This window comes from Oryzias latipes, chromosome 3 (assembly GCF_053564925.1).
Source record: "Oryzias latipes strain Hd-rR chromosome 3, Olatipes_Hd-rR_3.1".
Classification (NCBI taxonomy): Eukaryota; Metazoa; Chordata; class Actinopteri; order Beloniformes; family Adrianichthyidae; genus Oryzias; species Oryzias latipes.
The window spans coordinates 39515573-39536805 of record NC_136239.1 but is presented as its reverse complement, the minus strand read 5'-3'; the positions used below and the strand labels follow the sequence as shown (position 1 = coordinate 39536805).

At 44.6% G+C, this 21233-nt stretch overlaps 2 protein-coding genes across 10 annotated transcripts in view; one reads left to right on the top strand and one right to left on the bottom strand.

Annotated features, from left to right (window-relative positions):
• dpy19l3 (dpy-19 like C-mannosyltransferase 3) overlaps positions 1 to 21233 on the top strand; it is a 63822-nt gene that overhangs the window by 39939 nt on the left and 2650 nt on the right. For 7 of the 9 annotated variants that reach the window (XR_013654961.1, XR_013654958.1, XR_013654959.1 and 4 more), the window contains 3 exons: positions 1200 to 1332; positions 7342 to 7500; positions 8618 to 8924. Coding sequence is in view for 2 of the 9 variants with exons in the window: in XM_023953718.2 (XP_023809486.1) it covers positions 1200 to 1332; positions 7342 to 7500; positions 8618 to 8821 (496 nt within the window). In the remaining 7 variants the exon portion in view is untranslated. Of the gene's footprint in view, positions 1 to 1199; positions 1333 to 7341; positions 7501 to 8617; positions 10666 to 21233 lie in introns of those variants that run through there. The other 2 variants (XM_023953718.2, XM_020700926.3) reach the window with 1 other exon arrangement.
• The window catches only part of si:ch211-186j3.6 (neural-cadherin), a 445044-nt gene continuing 438981 nt past the window's right edge, over positions 15171 to 21233 (bottom strand). The window contains exon 37 of the mRNA XM_023953704.2: positions 15171 to 19698. Coding sequence (XP_023809472.1) covers positions 19090 to 19698 — 609 coding nt within the window. The 3' untranslated portion in view covers positions 15171 to 19089. The remainder of the gene's footprint in view (positions 19699 to 21233) is intronic.

Sequence of the window (21233 nt, the reverse complement as noted above, 5' to 3'; positions counted from 1 at the left end):
AACAAAGAGTTGATGGGAAAATGAGCCGAGGCTAACTTCTGCGCCAACAGAGGTGAATTTCACATAAGCTGCTGCAGCTGTGCAAAATAGGTCTTAAAAAAACAGCACATTATTTTTGATTAGGGCTAAAAACTGCATAATCACAATTCAAAGACCACAGGGAACTTTTACAAAAAAAAAATATATAAAGTTAGAGTGGGACTTTAAGTTGCACTTATTGCGTCCTCATGGGTGTGCACGTGATGCGTGAATGCTTTTGCGATGTCTGCACTAACTACACCCCGATTTTCTAAATTCCTCATTTCTAACAGGAGCGTGCACCAAACGGCCCAAACGGAATTATTTGGACAGTTCGGTGAATTAAAAAAAAAAATCTGACCTAATTCATCCTTACTTACCCCTTCGTGTTGCGCAAGTGTTCACTACGACCTGTCACTCGCAAGCGCGCCCGTGGGACCTCCTGCGTGCATGGTGCAGGTTTGACCATTTTTGTCCGTCTCCACTCGTAAGGGCAGTTGTGACTTATTCTAATCTGGCCAGAGATGACGATGCGGATCTTCTGCCACAAAGTGCTTCCTCTGTCCTTTAAGAGGGGAAGAAGGAAGTTACCGGAGACCAATGTCCCCATAACTCAATCCCAGAGAAGCTGCAGACAATACATGGAAAAATGTTGTAAAATTCTAATGTCTTTAGGAGTGAAAAGCCTTTCAAGTACAGTTGTTTGTCTTCCTTTACTTGAAAACTGCTGGTCTGTGCTCCACATCTGTGCGATCTTTCATTTAATTTGATCCGTCGAGGCTTTTTCTTTAGTGAACAGCTGATGTCCTTGAAGCCTTGTTTCTTTGTTTTTTTTTATTTAATGGCAGCAGTTTGTTCCAATTATAGCAGCAGCTCATAAAGCAAAAATATTTGAGCTGGAAATTCTCAAAAAGTCAAAAAAAAAAAAAAGTAAATGGAACAGGAGACCAATCAAACTTTCCTAATGACTACACGCGCCGCTGAATAGCCCCCAAACTTTTTCATCTTTTTCTTCCTTCTCTGGCAGCCTGCCTCTCTAACTTTCTTTTATTCCTCCGTTTTCAGTTAGAAGCTTCTTAGCAAACTGTAATTAATCTTGAGCCCAGTTGTGCATCACATAATCGAGGGGGGGGGGTTGTGGAGGTTATTGACGGGCCTTTCTTTCTTGGGTTTTTCCACAGCACAAAGACCCCCAAGCAGGCGGTGTTTGCAGGCAGCATGCAGCTTCTGGCCGGCATCAAGCTGTGCACAGGCAGGGTTCTCACCAACCACCCACATTATGAAGACAAGGACCTCCGGGACCGAACCAGACAGGTACCGCCGCCCGTCCGTCCACTTCAGGCAAACCGTTGCACGAAAACAATCAATGGAAGTCATCAAGGGGGGGGGGTGGAGCTGCCGCCTCCATTACTGGGTGTGGAGACAGAAGCCATGCGACCACATGCATTGTCATTGGAGAAGCACCATCAGGAAACGGAGAGGTTTGATTCTCTGGACATCAAAAACAAATGACGTTTTCTCCTCAAGTCCACAGTGTTCCTCACAAGGCAGCAGCATTAAAAATAACCTCCTGAACATAATTGCATCATTGAATAAAGTTAAGCACCAGATGGTATTTGTGGAATGGAACAAAAACATCTTGTTGTGTTTACTGGGACAAAAAGCTGGTCTGATTTGTGATGTGTGACCAGGAGAATTCAAAGTGAAGCCAGAAACTCATGCGGCTCATTTGGGCCTCTCGGTTTCTGGCTGCTGTCCAGCGTTCAGTCTCCCACCTAAACCAGAGATCTCCCAACACTTAGCAGGAATTTCACTTTCCTCTCTTGACTTCCAGCCATGCGTCTCTCTGCTTCTCACTGCTGTCAGAAATAAACGGCAAAACACAAAAGGAGACTCTTGAACCTCAGCCTCAGGTGCTCTGCCAAACGCCTCAGCAGCAAACGCCGTGTGAGAGTTGGAAACTCCTCGTCCAATCACGCGTGTTTGCATAAAGAGACATAAATATTGTTGGACTGAAAATGAATCTCGACAAGAACAAAATCAAAAACCTTTTTATCACCCAACTTTTTATGTAACAAGAAATGATAATCTCCCTGTTTTAGACATAATTTGTGCAGAATAGCCTTTAGCAGTTAACAGGTTAATCTTGGTTCCAAATGTCCTCAGGAGTGGACACGGCCTGTATGCGGGTCAGTACAGGACATGCAGGTGACCCGCACTAAAGATCAAGGTGGTAGACCACTCAGCGAACCCATAGAGAGAAAATATGTGACCAGACCCTCACAAGGTGTTTGACTAATGGTTTGAGGAGTTCAGACTGCAGCCATGTTTGGTTTTCACCTTCAGCGATGAGCCTTTAGGTCGGAGGTCCGTCTAATTCTTTGTGTAGACTTTACAAATGTTTAATGGAGTTTGCATCAAAACAATTTGCACAAAGGAAACAAAATGGATGTCTTTTATTGATTCTCTTTGTAATCGTTCATTTCCAAGAGACTTGTCCTTCAGAGCAGATTGACTTACTCTCTGAAACATCAACAGTTACTGTGTTAAACACATTTATCAGCAGTAAAACGCAAAAGAAACCTTCCAGAGGAGTTCTTGCTTACTTGGCTCTGGATCCTGTCTCCGGCTCGTCTCGCGCCCCCAGCCGTCCCCCAACTTCATCTGGATGAAGCTCATCTGCTGGACTATTTATACATAGTTGTAGAGTTAGATAAGTTAATTCTTCTCTAAGAGTTCTGATACATCGCCTGTCCGTCCTGGGGGAGGATCCCTCCTTCATGTGGAGGCCACTGAGGTTTCTTCTTTTTTTTCCGGAATCCGTTTTTTTTAGGAGTTTTTCCTTACCGAGAAGGAGGGTCTAAGGCAGGGATGCCAGTTTAGTTTAGTTTAGGTTAGCAATCAGCTATTGAATTCTATGACTTTATGTTTATTACACAATTACCGGTATGAAGCCCATTGAGACGACTATTCTTGTACCGTTGGGCTATATAAATAAAATTGAACTAAATGAAAAATATGCCATATTTACATGCTAGATTGTCCTAAAACTAGTCATGTTACTTCAGTGAATCATTCCTGATTGGTCACTGTGTCTTTTATCAACTTTATAAGGCCCGTACACACCGGGACGAATATTCGCCAGGCGTTATTCGCCAGCGTTTTTCGCCACGTTTTTTGTGTTCACACCCAGGCGATTTTCGCTGACGATGAGTGGAGTGAACATGCAATTTCATTCCCTGACATTAGATGGCGCTTAATGTAAAACAGAAATACTCCTGTACACAAGGTGGCGCTGCGCAACTTTACGCTTCTTAAAGTCGCTTTTCACTCAGAAGAAGAGAGCAAGTATTTACACGCTTGTCAGAATCAAACAAAGAAAACATGAATATTTCAAGCACCAGTAGCTCCAACTGGTACTTGGTTCGGGGATGTTTTAGAATGTCCGTCATTATTGCTTCGCGGCTGTGTAGACGCTACTTGGCGTCTATCTTCTTCGCTGGTATGTGTGCTCAGCAAGGCAGTTTTGTGTTTGAGCGCCCCCAAGTTGTGTTTTACTGTAACTTCAGAAGCTCCAGACACGTGAGCAAAAGCGCCATTCTCATTGGTCGAGTAGATTTCGACGCGACGCGTCGAAAAAAAAAAACGAACCCGAGGCGTTTTTTTTTTGACGCGTGGCGTTTTTACGCGTCGGTGTGCACACTCTCATTGGTGCCCTTTGTTTAGTCACGAGGCGTTAAACGTCGGCGAAAATCGCCGGCGAAATTCGTCCCGGTGTGAACAGGCCTTTAGAGTAGAATTTAGTAGATTTTAAGAGTATGAAACTCTCAAAGCTGTAACACAGATTTCAAAAATTGCAAACCCGTTAGTTAATCTGAGAGACAAACTTGCTTTGATAAATTATTTCCATCCATCCATTTATTTATCTATCCGTCCATTTTCTGAACCCGCTGAATCCCTTTTAGAGTCGTGTGGTTGCTGGAGCCTATCCCAAATAGTCCGTCAGAAGGTACATTATGTCTGTGAATGTTTCTGCAAAAGTTTGAGGTTGCAATGTTTAGATTCTACAGTTGTTTTTTTTTTTTTTCTCTTTGACCTCTTACTGTTTTCAGAACATATAGGGAAAGGAAAAAATAGTTTTACAAATCAGCATTTCTGCCGCTCAGCTTCAACATTCTGTGTGTGTCTTCATTACAACAAGCAGAAAGTAATGTGGGGTCTCCTCTTGGGCCGCTGAGCCTGTGGTTTGCTTCCCAGCGGGTAGTAATGCATGCTGGGCCGCGGCGAGGCCAGAGCCTGGCGTGGCGCTCATCAATGATCCATGACGATGGGCTCCAAGTGTGTGTTTGAGCAGGAACGAAGCCTTTTGGAGGAGCTCGTTCTAAACATTGGTGTATTGCTAAGGCTCACTCTTCTTTTCTTCATGTCTTAATCCGTACGTCAATGAAATGTGAGTTTTGTTTCCAGATGTAAATATGTTCTTTATTCATTTAAGGAGCAACATCCACTCCTTTCACCTGTTCTTCTGCTTGTTGTATGAAACTCAGCAGGCGTTCCTTCCCGCGCAAACGCTTTCTTCTTCCTCATGAAGGATTCATGAGGCGTTCCGGGAAGTTTCGGCGCTGTGGCTCTGCTCACACTGAGTTTTTATATTATTAAGGTGTCTTTTTTTTTTTTTTTACTGTTTGGATCCTGCAACGCTTTGGAACATTTTATCCAGACGGGATGTCAACGCAGGAGCAACACTGCGAGAAACAAGGACGTTTAAAGACGTGTTGGAAGTGTGGGACCACAGGAGAACCAAACAAAAAAGCCTGGAGCACCGATAAGTTCACAGGCACAGCAGTAATAATATTTGATGGGTTTTATTGAGGCTGGGCTGTAGAAGCACCGTTTGAGCTGCATTCTTTTTTTTTTTTACTGAGCTTTTCACACATGCTCCCAGATGGAGACTGAAGAAAAGGTTTTTTTAAGCAGATCAGCCCATTTAAAGTTCCCATTCAATTCAATTCAAAGCAACAGTTCACAGCTGAGAAGGTCTCAAAGAAACATCGAAGCTTCATTAATTATGATTTTTTTTTATTATTATTCAGTCCATCTATCCACTTTTCCAAACTTGATCCCTTTTGGGGTCACAGGGTTGCTGGAGCCTATCCCATCTAAGGCAGGCTAAACCCTGGACAGGTTTCCAGTCCATCACAGGGCTAAACACAGCCAGATAATCTCCACTGTAATCTAATGGGAAGGATTGAATTAGCAAAAAGTGACAGTGGTGAGAAAAACTCCCGTTAAATGGAAGAACCGGAAGAAACCTCCAACAGAACCAGAAAAAAAAAACCCACCCAAAACGCAGGAACGTTTGTAAGGAGACGAGCAGACCGGTCTAGTGTCTGAGAAAGCAGACAAACGCGAAGTTGGTTAACAGAAAAAGAAATGCATTCCAGTCAGGGACCAGAAGGCAAAGATGTGTCGCTGTAACGGACAAACTCAGAACTCCTGGAGCATCTGTTGGAGAGCAGAGAAGATGAATGAGTCATTGCAGCAGAGAGTAAAGAAAACACGGGAACATCTGTTACAAAAAAAAGATCAAAAATATTGAGTCAGCCAACAATTGTTCAAGTTCTCCCACTGAAAAGATGAGAGAGCTCGTCTTTAATTTTTGTCATAGGTGAACTGTAAGTATGAGAGACAAAAATGAGAACTAAATGCAAACTATAGTGGAAAAAACGAGGGTTAGGTCATTAACTAACGTTTATCTCAACAGCCTTGTGGAGGAGTGTCCTCCCTGAGACTGGAATGTTGTGAGTTCAAATCCATGGCTGAGTCATACCAAACATCTATAAAATGGGACCCAGTATCTCCCTGCTCGTTTGAGTCCATGGAGGCGTAGTGTGTTTCTGATGGTCGTCATGGTAACTTTGGTCCTAGAGCTCTGACGGTGATTCTCTGGGTTCTTCCACGTGTTTCTGGGACTTTTGCTTTCCGTGTTTGTTTGTTTTTTGATAATTTCCCCCCTCTGGGGTCAGATCTTGTGCGTCTCCCCAGGTTGAGGGCCATGATCGGTGGTCTTCTAGGTTCACCATCAGGGATTTCTTCACTCCAGGCTTCTCACCTGTTCCAGATTCAGTTTTTTCCAGCCGGGTGCAGGTCCACAGTTGGGTTTCTTGTGTCCTTTGACAGCTCTCCCATGAAAGCTGCTGTTCAGGTGCTCTGCCTCTTCATCGTGTGTTCTAACGTCAAGGAGGCCTCCTGGTCATCATCAAACGATCCGCTTGTTTCTTTTCTTTGGTGTGACCTAGTTTGGCCCAGTTTTTCAATTCTTCACATTCTGGTCTCTTTGTATTTTTTGTTTATTTCAGGTCGTTGTTTACGGCGTTAATCAGAGTTTTTCTGGATTTACGGATCCCGCTGCGTTAAAGAACAGCAGCCTTACACCTCCTTTATATTCTGCCTTACTTTAACACGATCAAAATGTGATCTTAGTTTTTAGATATCTTAGATTTTACAATACATTTCTACTTTTGACCCCCCCCCCCCCCCCCCCCCGTCACTGCTGCTTGTCAGTTATGTTGTCAGATCCTATATTCCCATTCTGATGCAGATATCTGCTAATTCTGATCCTGTGCTGATAATTTTGAGCATTCCTGATGAATAAAGTTATGACTTTTACCTTCAGTTTTATTCTCTGCCCTGGAATTGATGACCAGACATGGTTTGAAATAAAAATAAAAAATCAATTAAAAACAAAACTTGAAAATGATTTAAAAAGCTACAGAGGTGAAGATGCTGTAAACCAAAAGAATCTCCATCACAAATTTGCTTCTAGAAGCTTATGAATTCTTTTTCATTTATCAAGAATCAAAAGTGTCTGCAAATGATTATGATGCATAAAGAGCTGTTACTGGATTTATACACCCTTGGTTGAATAAATGATATTGAAGTCATGTCTCTCTCCTAATACCAAATCTACATAACGAAAACTGAACGAACATTTTCTTCTTGTGCACATTCGTTTCTGTTGTTTTTGTGTTATCTTGCACACTGAGGTACTTTTCTGCAAACTAAAATGTTCAGAGAAGAGATTAAAATCTCCGGTTTGGTCTGAAATTAGAAGTCGGCCTGAATCTTGACTGAAACAGACGTCTTCATCATTTTCTTTAACCTGTAATTGGCTCCCGACGCGTTTCGGATGTAGTTTTAGCTTCTTGGACAACATTTTCCTGTCAGCAATCCATCTGAAAACACAGAGTATGTTGGTATTTTTAGATCCTTCACCGTCTGTTTTTTCTTGCTGCGTGCGTGTGTGTGTGTGTGCGAGCGCAGGTATACCAGGTGTACGCTCGTCGGTCTCCAGAGGAAGTGTACGGGATCCTGAGGGCGGCGGGGGCCGACTACGTGGTGCTGGAGAACAGCATCTGCTACGAGCGGAGGCACAGGCGAGGCTGCAGACTGCGGGACCTGCTCGACCTGGCCAACGGACATGTGGGTGGCGTTCCTTCACAGTGACTCACGGTGACACCCTGTGTGTGTGTGTGTGTGTGTGTGACTCCTCCATCAAGCGCCGTGTCGCAGTAAAAGCCCTCAGCCCCCGCAGAGGGATCAATAGTCTCACTTCTTATCTGCTCGTCTCCGTCTCTCACTCTTCCTCGCCGTTTCTGCGACCCCCCCCCCCCCCTCCTCCCCGCCGCCGTCACCTCGGCGAGCTGGAGTCTGGCACAAGGCGCTGAATGACACATGAAACGGCGAAGCGTCTTCCTTTGTGATGCAATAAAGGCGTCTCAGCACGTTGAACATGGGAAACCTGGACAGCTTTATTGAAGCGCTGCTGGGAGCGCGTCTCCCCGTCGCCGTCTTTTTTTCACCTCCCGCTTTTGTTCGCCTTCCTTCACGTCTGATTTTGTCTTTTTCTGCTGTCATTTGAAGCTCACTCTTTGCTCCAGCCTCTTGCCGCTTGCAGGTTATTAATTTGTGGCAGTCATTGATTAGAAAGTATGAAATCAGCTGAACGCCACGTGACGGCGTGGAGCCGTTCAAACGTTTCTGACAGCCCAGACTTTGAATGACACCAGTGAACAAACAGCTATTTAGAAGATGAAGCAAAAAGACAGTTGATGACATGTTTTGTGATTAATTATCCCAAATGACCTTCTCACATTTAATAATTGCTTAGCTCTGAAAAGTGAAAATGTAAATGAGTTTTCTCAGAAAATAAAACTCAAATGATCAACATTTCAAACTCTGAGTGGTTGGTGGTCACATCTATTCTGCTCATAAATACTTTAAGTGAACAATTAGGAAATCTAAGTTAATGTTGCCTCTTTTTTCCATCAAAACAAGTTTATAAATTCAGTTTTTTACTTTGGATTTTTCCTGTATGATATGTATTTCTAAATTCAGGTCCTTGAACTGAGTCTTTCCACGAGCAGCAGGAAGCTCTTTAACTTTTATTGCTTCCTAATCTCCCAGATCAGCTCTCTGCGTCGGACGTTTCATCAATGCAGCCGTCGATATTCTCAAATCGGAGTGTTTGCGCGGTCTTCAGGTCACTATGGCCGCCCTTCACCGTTATGCACAGTTTGTGTCCCCCTCCCCCCTGCAGATCATGGATGGACCAGGAGAGAACGACCCAGACCTCACGCCCGCCGAGCACCCCCGTTTTTGCGAGGCCATCCAGACAGACGGCGCCGCTTACACCGCGCTCTTCAGCAGAACCTTCCAGAACAAAACCTTCCACGTGTACCGGCTCAAGAAGAAGCGCCGGAAAACTCCCAGGAGCCCAGCAGAGCCGGCCGCGACGCCGTAGCTGGGGAGGGCGGCCCGACAAACTCACCCCAGCTTTCATCCCAACCATTTTGATGTGACCGGCAGCTCTGTGAACTCTGCTGTGTGGGGGGCTGAACCTTCAGGTGTGTGTTTCTGTGTGTGTGTGTGTGGGGGGGGGGGGGGGGGGGTATCTTTTCATCAGTGTCGAAAGAAAACAGATCTTTATGGTTTTAAGGGTAAAAGTGGCTGAAGCTCCGACTTACTTTACGCCATAGTGGAGTGTAGATGTTATGGATTACTTTGAATTGAAAGTTTTTGAGGTAATAGATTACATCCATACGTAGAAGATGTTTAGTTGATGTTAAAATGCAGACAGAAGCAGGTAGAACCTTCCCGTTCCACCTTAACCCATAAGAACCACCGCTGACATCAGTGGAACAGAAAAATGGTCTAGAAGTCTCTGCAGTCCGATTCTGTGTCATGGAAACACAAAATATGTGTCTGACTTCTCAGCAGGTGAACTCCTGCTGGTCAAACGTCTCACGAGGTTTCCATGTAGAGGAACTGTAGAGGAGCCGAGCTGTGGTGGATCCTTTAACTCCCTGTAACTTTGTGTTCCTCCCTGCTGAGCAGCTCCTTCTAGAATCATGACATTAGGCGCTTGAACTCTGGGAGGTCAGAGGCCCTCGCAGAAGGACTACTTCTCCCAGAAACCATCACAAGTTTGACTCCAGAATGGAGTTAGTGGAACGTTTAGTTTTTATACGGCCACCCAAATTGGTACGTGTCAAAAATTCCATCATATTATTGACATGTCGAGGCTTTGTGGAGAACATGTGGAATATGTACTGGAAAACATGTGGAGGAGATGTAGAGGGCGTGAGGATGGTGCCATTATGACTTAAAATCTGACGACAACAAAAAAGTCATCTAGTCTGATTCCAGCCAATTTACAGACCCGAGTCTTTAAAAATCAAGTTTTACCCTAATCAGTGTTCCCATGGCAACCTTCAAAACATGGCAGATTAAAGGACCCGGTCAGTGTGACCAGCACCAGTCCATTATCTGCCCCCTCCACTGCTCTGGGGCTCAGGTTGTGGGGGGAACAGTCTCAGCAAGGATTCCCCGATGCTTTATTGTCCATTACAGTGATTGGCGCCGCTGCTGTAGAAACAAACCGCGATTTAGTGCTCATATTATGAAGTCGTTTTCAAGAAAAATGCCCCCAAACCACAAACTTTTGGGGGTTTGCGGCTTCAGTAGGTAATCACTTTCAGATTTCAAACAGCTGACGGGTCACGGCGTCTATGCTGAGGTCAACGTGCGACATCCTCCCCTCAGCGCTGCAGCTCTCTGTTCTGATTGGATTTAACTTCAGATCAAAAGCAGCTCTGCAGTGACTCAGGGGTCAGAACGGCTCTCTGTGAACTCTGTGTTTTATCTTCATCGCCTGCATGCCGCTCAGCGTCGACTCCTCCATCAGCACCACCTTTGCTCTCTCCTCACAACAACCCTCATGAATAATGGAAGCAGCTGGAAAATAGTAGCGAGCTGATTCTATGCTGAAATTCGGTGGAGAGGGGCAGCGCTTGCATGTCAAACCCAGACTTTCTGTAAGAAAACCAGACGATGAGAGCAGAGCAGAGAGGTAACAGCTGATGAAAACTATTAACTTTATATGAGAACTGAGACTCTGTCTCAAACAGGAAGCACCTTCGGGTTCCAATAGACCAAAATCCTGTAGAGATCTATAGAGAAAGAAACAGCTGATACTCAGTCATTCTATTGGTCAGAAGAACTATTCTTGATCTGATACCTTTATTAACAAGTTCCAGATGATACTTTTTTTTAAACTTTTTTTTTTCAATTAAAATGTTTGATTGACAGATTTTGTGTAGCCCTCTTTCAAGTGGAAGGGGTGTGGCCTGTCAACAAGCTCATTCCTGACTGGCGAAAGTGCCACAGAAACGATGACTCAGGCTGACTCGGACCAATCACTGCTTGATGGTGTTGTGGTGACACTATCTTGATAAAATGACAACTAAATTTGGTTTAGAGCCGTGGTGAAGGCTCTAAAGCCTTTTTTCCACTGAGCAGTACAGTCCGGTCCGGTCCAAACCAGTCTAGAATGGTTCAGGCAGGATAAGGTGCACATGCAGGGTGAAGCTAACAACAAAAACAACAATGAAAGTCATTCAGAAGTTCTTTTTTTTTCCCGCTTGGCTTTTGGTTCAAAGCCGCTTTTTTGGAGCTTTCTTTTGTCATAATGACCTTCAGCCAATCAACGGGTTGTAACCCTTGCGCTATCCTATGGGGTCAAGATGACCATTGATGTGTTCTCCCTACCATGTCAAAGGTGGATAAAGGTGGAAAGATGTCATGTAATCCATGGACACCAGTGAAGATCACAAATCATTGAAGAAAAAAGGTTCAGAGCACTGTCTAGTGGGTCTAGATCAGTGTTTTTCCACCTTTTTTGAGCCACGGCACACTTTAACCTTGACAAAAATCCCCCGGCACACCAGCATCCAAACATTTTAAAAAAGGAGAAACTCATGGTCTGTATTGATGCACAGCCCCTCCACAATCTCACATTTTTGTGATAATTATTGTGGCAGAAAAAGCTGGAAGCTGCGCTGTTTTTTTAAAAAGTTGTTATAAATAAGTTAAAAGATTTGAAAACTTTGATGTGTGTTCGTTGTGGTTTCAAGACGTTTAAGAGGAGAGACACATTGTGCGCTGATACGCTGTCACTTTAACCCAATGCATCATGGGAGATGTAGTGGCAGACAGACTAGTGTCTCTTAGCTTCATTGTTTTGTTCACATGTTCCACGGTCTGATACCGCAAAGCTACACCGCGAAATATGAGCTTATCTGCTATTTTTGTTGGAAGTGAGCGACTTTACGAGCTAAATCGGTACAAGGAAGTGAAGACTTTAACCACTTCTGATTGGTCAGACTGATGACATGTGATTAAGCCTCCAAGAATGATTGGTGGAGACAGTTGTTTGGGTGGAACTTTTCTGAAAACAGCTTTAGCTGCAGCTAAATTGCGGTACCGTCATTCTTATCAAATGTCTTTAATAGAATCAAATAAACACAAAGAAAAAAGTATTTTATGATCTTTCATATTCCTAACTACTCTGTTTTATCAGGGCCTGTTTGAATGAACACAGAGCTGATATCCTGGAGATGGAAAATGTTTTAGATCAGTTAATGAGGGCAATTTCCCACGGCACACCTGACCATCTCCCACGGTGGCACACTGGTTGAAAAACACTGGTGTAGATGACCCCACTCCCAATGTCAAAGTGCCTAAGAAAGCACAAGGGTTAACAGAAGCTCCGCCCTAAATGGTCTGTTCCTTTTTTCTATGGACCTACAATCCATGGGGGCCCAAAAATGTTACGGTTTGGTCTGCCTTAATGGGTCTATTTTACAATGGAAACGCTTAAAATACCGGACCAGACTGCTCAATGGAAATGAGGCTTAATTCCATACATCTGGGTCTATTTCAGGCTCTCTAGATTTGACCTGCAGTGACCTGCAGGCACATCTGTGATCGGTAACCATTTGGTGGTTTACCCCCCTAAATCATCCCATCAATGTTAAATGTGAAGACGGGAGGTTTTTAACTTTGGGATGACTTGACCATGGACTTGAACCTATGACCAGTCTTAGGGCGGACCTCTACCACTTGGCCCCTGAGTTTACTTAGACCAACACTTCCAACTGAGTTGTTGGAGAAACATTTGTCCCTGTCCTCTTGGCGTCTTAGTATCTCCACGTGTTGATGAGGACCTCAGTCTCCGGTCATTTCCTGCGGCAGGCTCTCCTCCTCAAACCCGCCGTTTGCTGAGCGACCTCATTCTCATGCATCAGATGCAGCTGCGGCGCCCGCTCCCCACTGTCCTGCTGCATGTTTCATTTAGGAGATGTTTGATTGCTTTATTTGAGAACAAAGTGATCCCATTATGTTTGCTTGATAAGAGAGCACTAATGTAATCTTTTTTTTTAACGCTGGTAATTTCCATACATATTGGGATTAGTAGTTCATTAGGAGGCAGCCCGGCAGCTGGTGGTTTCCTCAATGAGGAGCAGATCAGGACTGAGCTTCAGCAGGATGAAGAACTAGAAGATGTTGCTAAAAGAATCTGATCCTAATCTTAGGGAATTAAAAGGGAACGGAAACAGAGATGGGCTTTTGGCATTTGACGGTGGGGATCTCGCCATCTCAAGATTTCTTCTCCCCTTTCCTGATGTTTCTGGAACGCCACACCTCCCCTCTCTGTTTCACCTCCAAACTCAATTCAGTTCAGTTTTATTTATATAGCCCAATATTATTTTGTTTAACTATCACTAATAAATACACGAAAATGACTGTAACCCTTGTGCTATCCTAGGCACTTTAACATTGGGAGTTGGGTCATCCAGACCCACTAGACAGTGCTCTGAACCTTTTTTCTTCAATCATTTGTGAACCTCACTGGTGTCCATGGATTACATGAAATCTTTCCACCTTTGTCATGGTAGGAATAACATGTCAATGTAAGGGTGGGGTCATCTAAGATACCACAAGGGTTAAATCAAATCACCTGAAGAATTTTCTTTTTTCTTTGAAGTAACTTAAAGACAACATGTAGAAGTTTTCGGGATATAAACTGTCCTCATGTGAGGATACGGATTATCTGCGAAATTTCAAGGTCACCCAAATTCTTCAGGCATGCTGTGGGCGACAGGTCCTACTGAACACTTGGGTATCATGTTAAGGTGAATAAGATGAGACACAGACGTGACGTACAGATTTTTTTACTTTTTCAACCCTGGCCTTCGCAAGACGCCCCTTAGTGCTGTTCATGTGATGCGTGCTCCTTGCTGCAGCCCGACTGTTAAAAATGAGGAAATTAGACAATCGGTGTAGTTTGTGTGGACATCCTACGAGTGTCCTACGGGCTCTTACATATCACATGCACACCTCGTGCGTGTAGCATCTGCTCGCAGTGAGTGAGGAGTCAGTACTTGCAGCGTCTAGAGTGTGGCGTAAAGACACCGTACAAGAGCATCTCCCCTATGTCATAAGTGTGTGTAACTTCCATTATCCTTACAAATGCTTCACAAGGGTTAAGATGCAGTCGCTCCTCTCTATGGCTATATGGACCTGGAAAACCCAAAAGTCTGCAACCCCCTCACAGGTGCATGGTGGGAGTAAGGCAATAATTGTAATAGAACCAAGAGCAGAGGAATCTGAGCTGTAACTGTGACCATGGAATGAGTCCTTAGACCCTACAGTACAGTTGATGCCGTGAAGAACCTCCAATCTCTCAGGAGGTCGTCAGTCCTTCAGGATCAGGAAAACGTTTGATCTACTGAAGCACGGCTCTGCTTTAACGAGTCACTTCCTAATGGGATCATGTTTTTTTTTCTTCCAAAAAGCGTTTCAGTGTTTGTGTTCTCACCTGACGTCCTGTAGTGACAACACTGTGAACTTTTCCACTCAAGTGGAAGATGCACTGATTGGCTAAAGACTCCTCCCCTGTTGACTCGTGGGTTTTAATGAAACAGGAATGTTGCTTTGGGGTGCCTTCAGTCACTTCTCCCGTTGTTCTTTCTCCTGTGTTTGCTCCCTTTTTGCAGCGGAATTCTTGTAAAAAATAAAAGTGTCAGTCTTTTCTGTGCAGTCACAACTCTTTGTGCCAAACGTGTCTGTCATGCATCCCACTTTTTTATCAATCACATTTACGTTCAGTGCAGTTTGTTCAATAAAATAAGACTTTTTTGTGTGTGAAACAGTCCTCTTGTATTTGTTACATGAAGCCTTCCGGTCTGAAATCAGCTTTCTTCCTGTTGCATCAAAGCACAGAGTTGTGTTGCCGTTCCATGGTCGCACACAGACATTCATTCAGGATTCTCAGTCTCACTTTTCCACCTGGAGCATCTTATCTAACCGCCACAGCCGTGGGTTCACCGGCTCTGTTTCTCATCTCCATGGTAACCCGTAGCGATGGGAGGGGATAGCTCAATTATTTCATTTTCAGAAAGGGTTGGTCTGCTAACTTTGACAGTTTAATCCCCTGTAAAGGTTCCAGCGTCGAGGCTGATTTCTACTGGTCCGTCTGCGGTGTGGCTCCGTTGCGTTGACACAAAACGAATAGTACATTCATCATTCAATCAGAATGTTCACATGGCGTCCGTCATGTCTGTGTTCTACGTTCGTCCCTCCGCACTGAGACTCAAGCTTTACGCCGGACTTGTATTTGTAGTCCGTTAACACGTTAATTTAGTTTTCCCAAAGAACAATTAAGACGTTAAAAATGGACAAAAAATAGTTTGTAAGCACGGAGAGACGAAGAGTGCAATCGTGTTTTCAGACACAGTCATGATCCAGTCTGGTGCAAATAAATGAATTTATTGAGAAAGAGAGATCAAAGCAAATACAAAACACTTATAGAGCCGTCAAAAGCTCCTCACCATCATGTTGATAGAAAATGTCTTCAGTCAGAATATCCTTTTTAACTCTTAAAATGCGTCTTTCAAACGTATGTGCCTTTTCTTGACAAAAAGCAGTAATTGTATATTATCTATCTCTGTATATACAAATGAGGTAAAAACAAACTTTTTTCACAAGTCTGCACCCAGAATACAACATTTAAGAAGCCGTTTGATGGGATGAGTGAGTCAGATTGCTGTGGATCAACGTTTGCCTCTCACACAGAGGAATAAAACACACAATCCCGACAGCATCAGGACGAGGAAGCAGTCAAGACGTCGTCCTACAAGCTTTTGCTGTAAATGTTTGTGGAAAAGCTGCAGTCTGAGATTCTCTCTGTTCAAGTCCACACAGTCCTTTGGTTTTTTTTTTCAGCCTGACAGCAAGCCATCACCTCCCATTAGGATTAGTGGCCTGACATGTTTTTACACTCTCCTACCCTTTAACTGCTTTCTGCTGGCAGGCACAAATCTGCCAGGATGGAGACAAATAAAAAAAAAAAAGGGGAGAAGGATCGATGATGACAGCGCTGCTGCCTCTTCCAGCAGATCGCAGAGCCAGCAGATGCCCAGCTGCTTTTTGACAAACTGCAGCAGAACTGCGCTCAGTGCTCCCTTCTCGGAATAACTGCATCATCTGGTGTCCATTTGTCCACCCTTTACCTCCATGTCTTCTCTCATCAAAGGTGAAAGCGACCGGTCCTTTGATTCTGCGCTGTACCTTTCTATTCCTGTGGAGAAACTCGTCTCGGCCCCGGCGGCAGGAACCGAGAATCCCTCAACTTATCGTCACTTCACTGCGTTGTGGTGTCGACGGTCACACTTTACTAATCTTTTCATCTGTATTTTTAATATAACTTTTCCTAATAGAAGCTGGAAGTTGGGTCCTCCAATATTTTTCTAGTGGTATTTCACTACAGAAAGAAAGATAATCAATAGCAAAATAATTTTAGTTTAAGAAAAAATGTTTTGCCAAATTGCTTCGCTACCCTCCTGGCTGCAGTTGTAGGGGCATTTGAAGCTGTAGCGGTGTCCAAAACTGTTTATTTTTAACTCCTGAGAGCTGAAGGCCTCTTGTTTTGGACAGATTTCCCTTGTACGATAGGGGGTTATGAATCTTCGGACACACAAGGTGTATATTTGTATAAACTCCTTTTGTATTTGAGGCTAAACTCTATTATTTTAATTATATTTGCATACATTTCATTGTTAGACCGGATGGAAAAAGAGGAGGGGGGATAAGGAAGTTGGAGGAGGGGGAGGTAGAAAAACAAGATGCTGGAGATTACTGACAGGTAATGTACAAAAGTGTTTTTTAATGGGGAGCGGTATAGACACCTATGGCTGGCTATCCGTCCTCTGGTAGGGTGATCCGTGTTGCGGAGGAGAAACACATTTGTTCACGTGGGTGTGCTCTGAAGCACAGAGGTTTACACACAAGTATTGACTTTTTGTTCTTGCATGACTCTTTAAAGTTATAAAACCAACGTAATGTTTTTTTCCTGGCGCTAGCAGCTACGCGCTAACGTAGAGTGACTATAGGGCAATTCAGATTTGACCTTAGTGAGTAGAATTTCTTTCTCAAAAAGAAGAACAATTGGTAAGACCATTTTTCTAACCATATTGGCTGAATTTTTATTTGTCATTTGAAGTAAATCTTCCAATGGGGTAACAATTTTTGACGGATTTATAAGAGCCTGTTTTGGTTTCGATCACTTACTTTGGCATTTCTGTGATATTTTTGTGATCACGCTTTTTTTAGAAGTAGAAGAAAATCTCTGCTCAGAAACAGAAAGCCACATAAAAAAATACAGAGATAAGATGTAAAATGCCAAAATTCCTTATATGGAACCAAAATGCTCCATTTTCTCTCATCAATTCCTGCTTTTTAGTCCTAACTTTTGAACTTCAACAAGTTTTTGGGAAAATCAATAAATGATCCATCAGGTTAGAACTGCTTCATACAGTGAGGAGAACTTATTCATATTCAAAAAAACAAAAAAATACAAAGGGTTTGAGGTTGGAAGGTGAGGAGAAACTGGTAGAAAAGGACTTCTTTTTGTCTGACGGGACACTGGGAGTGCGTCCTGCCTCACAGAAAGAGTGCTGAGGCTTTGTTCTGCACGGGTAACGGGGTCTTTGACAGGAAACGGGGTCTTTGACAGAGGCCATTGCACTTCAGCATTGATGCAGAGCAGGATGCCGTTTCTGAGAGAACATGTGCTGCCTTGAAGATGACTTTTTTTCCAAGGACGTCCCTTTTTTTTAGCTCCAGCACAGATTTCAAAGCCCCAACCTGTCCCCAACAAAAACATGCATACCACCTTAAAGACCAACTCTGAAGAAAATGATGTTTTTATCATGTTCTTGTGGCGTTTTTCTGATAACGGAGGACATAGATCAACACAGTTTTTAGATTTTGGCCAAAAACGTCATGATCGTAATTAATAGACCACTGGGAACGCTTTGAAAATAGATCAGAGGATGATCAGTGTGGAACTTCAAGGTAACAAAAAAGAACCAGAAAACCTAACCTATCCTAGGCACTTTACCATTGGGAGTTGGGTCATCTAGACCCACTAGACATTGCTCTGAACCTTTTTTCTTCAATGACTGTGATCTTCACTGGTTTCCATGGATTACATGAAATCTTTCCACCTTTATCCACCTTTGTCATGGTAGGGGGAACATGTCAATGTAAGGGGGGGGTCATCTAAGATAGCACAAGGGCCAAAAGCAGGATTGATCAACGAGGAACGCTGATTAGGGTGGTGACTGGGACCAGTTTGAATCCTTTTTAACCCAGATTTGTCCGCCAGATTTTCCTATTCCGGCCTGCATGAAATCTGCCCCCCCCCCTTACCACCACTGATTGGTTGCACTTAAGCAGTCACCTTGGAAAGCTGCACCACATGGTTTGCATTCCATTCAGCCATTGTCTTTTAAATGAACGTCTGGCATCATCCACGTTTGGTATGCTGGCGGAGAAGCGAGCGCTTTCTCCATCTCCACACGTCCACTCCTGCGTCTTTGTCTGGATTTTTTTTGTTTGCATCCCCCCCCCCCCGCCGCCTCCCCTTGGGTGAACAGGAAGGAGCAGCAGAGGAGAACAGGAAATCAAATGAAGACGCCGGCGCTTTGCTAAGTAGAAGGCTTGATGTTTTACAACCTGCAGCGCATTGATGGTGGAGACATTCAACCAATACAGAATTACTCCACTCAGCAAACAAGAAAAAAAACAAGGAGTCTCAGCCTGAAACCCGATGATAGTCGAAGCTTTTTTTTCTCCCGCTTTTCTTCTACAAACACAGACAGAAGCTGAAGCGTACAGCAGAGAACACAAACTGTCCACCAAAAGTCCAATTCGAACCCAGTCCAGTTCCCGCCGTCTGACCACCACACTGTGGAACATGTGACTTTTATTTACACGGATTTCAATCAGCAGCAGGATGAGAAAAATAGGTTTTAGCCCCTACCCTTTTGTTCAACAGAAGAAAAAGAAAAAAAGTCCTGTTTTTACATTTTTCAGCCTTCAACTGACGAGGGTTTGAGCTGAGCTCTGGTGTACTGATGATCGGCAGGCTTCAACCACACCTGCTGGTGGGGGTGGGGGGTGGGGGGGCCTTCTCTGGGATACTTTCCTTTTGTCTGTGAGGCCACCATGATGATGGACAGGGCTCATCGTCCAGCTGATACAACACCTTTCCAGTCAGTTGTTGGCCGAGTGCTGGCTGAGCAGGGCAGGGGGGGGGCCCTCTCTGTAGAGCGTCTGTGTGCCCCCCCCCCCGCTGTCGGAGTCCATCAGTTTGAGCGCCGCAGCTCAGAGATCGCTGACCTCGGCTCGCTCGTACAGCGCCCGCAGCTTCTCAAAGCGAGGCCCCCAATCCCCAAGTGTCTCCTCCCTCCTCGCCTCCCCCCCGCCATCCATTGAATCGCCGCCCTCCAGGCCCGCTGAGCTGAAGGAGCTGAGGGAGCCGGCGGGCGAGCCCCCTCCCTCGGTGGAGAAGACCTGCAGTGAGTCAAAGGGCCCCGTGTCGGGATGCTGGTCGGCGTCACGAATGATCTCGCACAGGTAGCGTGCCAGATCTTGGCTGGAGAAGGACAGGGAGGGACGCGCCAGCTGGGGGGGGCGGGCTTGGCCCTGGGCGGAGGGCCTGGTGGGGGGGACGTCTCTGCGCAGGCTGGTGGTGGTAGTGTTGGTGGAGGAGGTGGAGGCGGCAGATGGGGGCAGCGTTGTGGAGCTGGATGTCCGGCTGAGAACGTCCAAACCCTGGATGGAGGCGGGCGTGGGGGGAGCCTGGTGGAGCAGGTGGTGGTGGTGGTGGTGGGGAGGAGGCGGGTGGTGCAGGGCTCTGGAACGGCAGTACTGGACCGACTGGGCCGGGCTTGGCTGGAGGGACTTCTGCAGCTCTGCCATGTCGTAGGCGTTCTGCACACAAACAGAAGCAGGTGAGAGGAGGAGGAGGAGGAGGAGGGAGGAGGAGGAGGGAGGAGGAGGGAAAGTTGTGGCAGTTTGGAGAAGATGAACCAGACAAAAATGAAACCCGACGGCAGGGAAACAGAAAAATGAAAAGAGAGCAGAGAAACAATCAGCTCCAACCATTAGGCTTTCTGTGAACGCTCCACCTATTTAAGCTTCCAATCAATCTCAATTTACTGTCCCTGAGAGTCTGCTGTCTTTGTGTGTCTGTGTGTGTGTTTGCGTTTGTGTTTGCGTGCGTGTTTGGTGAAACAGACAAAGCCTCATCCTCTCCATCCACTGCTGCACAAGTGCTTTTACTCTGACATGTGCTCCTGCGTCCAAGAGCCAGTCACTTCAGCCCTAATGTGATTCCGGCACAAATGTAACCACGGCGCCGAGCTGGAAAACACGTGGGAGGTGGAGGATGAAATGATGCACAAGCAGGAGGGGTGGGTGGCTTTTAAAGCTGATTATGTGACGAATGGCAGATGCTCCTCTTTTCTTTTTTTTTAAATTCCAAACAAGAATCGGCAGTGGCGTGCGATTGTGCCAAAAGGGACAGAATCTGGTGGACGTTACGGGGGCGTTGCCATGGAGAAGGAAAACAAACGCAGGATATGAGGCTGTTCTGTTCCAGGCCCAACATGATTATTCAGAGCAGAAAAGGGTTGTTCCTGCAGGAATTTCAGGCCTTTTGACTCATTTGGAGGCAAAGTCAAAACCCTGTGAGACATTTTTGATCCAGAACAACACGGAACATGATCACCTTTTAAAAAAGTACAGAACAGCAAACATGCAAGCAAACAGAAGACATTTCAATTTCATTTCACAAGTATTGTGCAAAAAAGAGATTCGACTCAAAGTTCATTTCTACTGTTTTACTTTTGTTTAGTTTTTATTTTGTTTATACTTTTATTTTCTGTTACAAATCTTTGTCTTTAGGCACTTTATAAATAAAGTTAAGCTGCGATAAAAATGAAATCTTAAATCAAATCAAACTGTATTTGTAGAGCACTTTTCCAACTTGTATTAGTCAAAGTGCTTTACAAAAAAACAGAATCCAATTTGAAAACCAAAAGCAATACATTACACAAAAAAAGTGTATGAAACCCAAACAGCGCCCAACCCCCGTACTTTGATCTTATTGAGTTTGGACTTACGTCTGAATTTGTTGAGTTTTTAAGTGTGGTTATGATAGTGTTGTCCCAAAAACCTTTTATTTCTTAGCCCGTTTCTTCAGAAGAACATTCTGAAGAACATTTCAGAATATAAACTTACAGGATTTTACACAAACCAAAAACCAAAAAGGTGTAACTGGATGTCAGGTGTGGCCATCAACCATCCAGTGTTTGCCTGAACGTTTGGCTATTGAACCTTTTTGCCAAACCTCTGAAGTTTGTCCTGTGATCATCTTCATCTAGTGGGTCTAGCCCTTGTGCTATCCTAGGCACTTTACCATTGGGAGTTGGGTCATCTAGACCCACTAGACAGTGCTCTCTGAA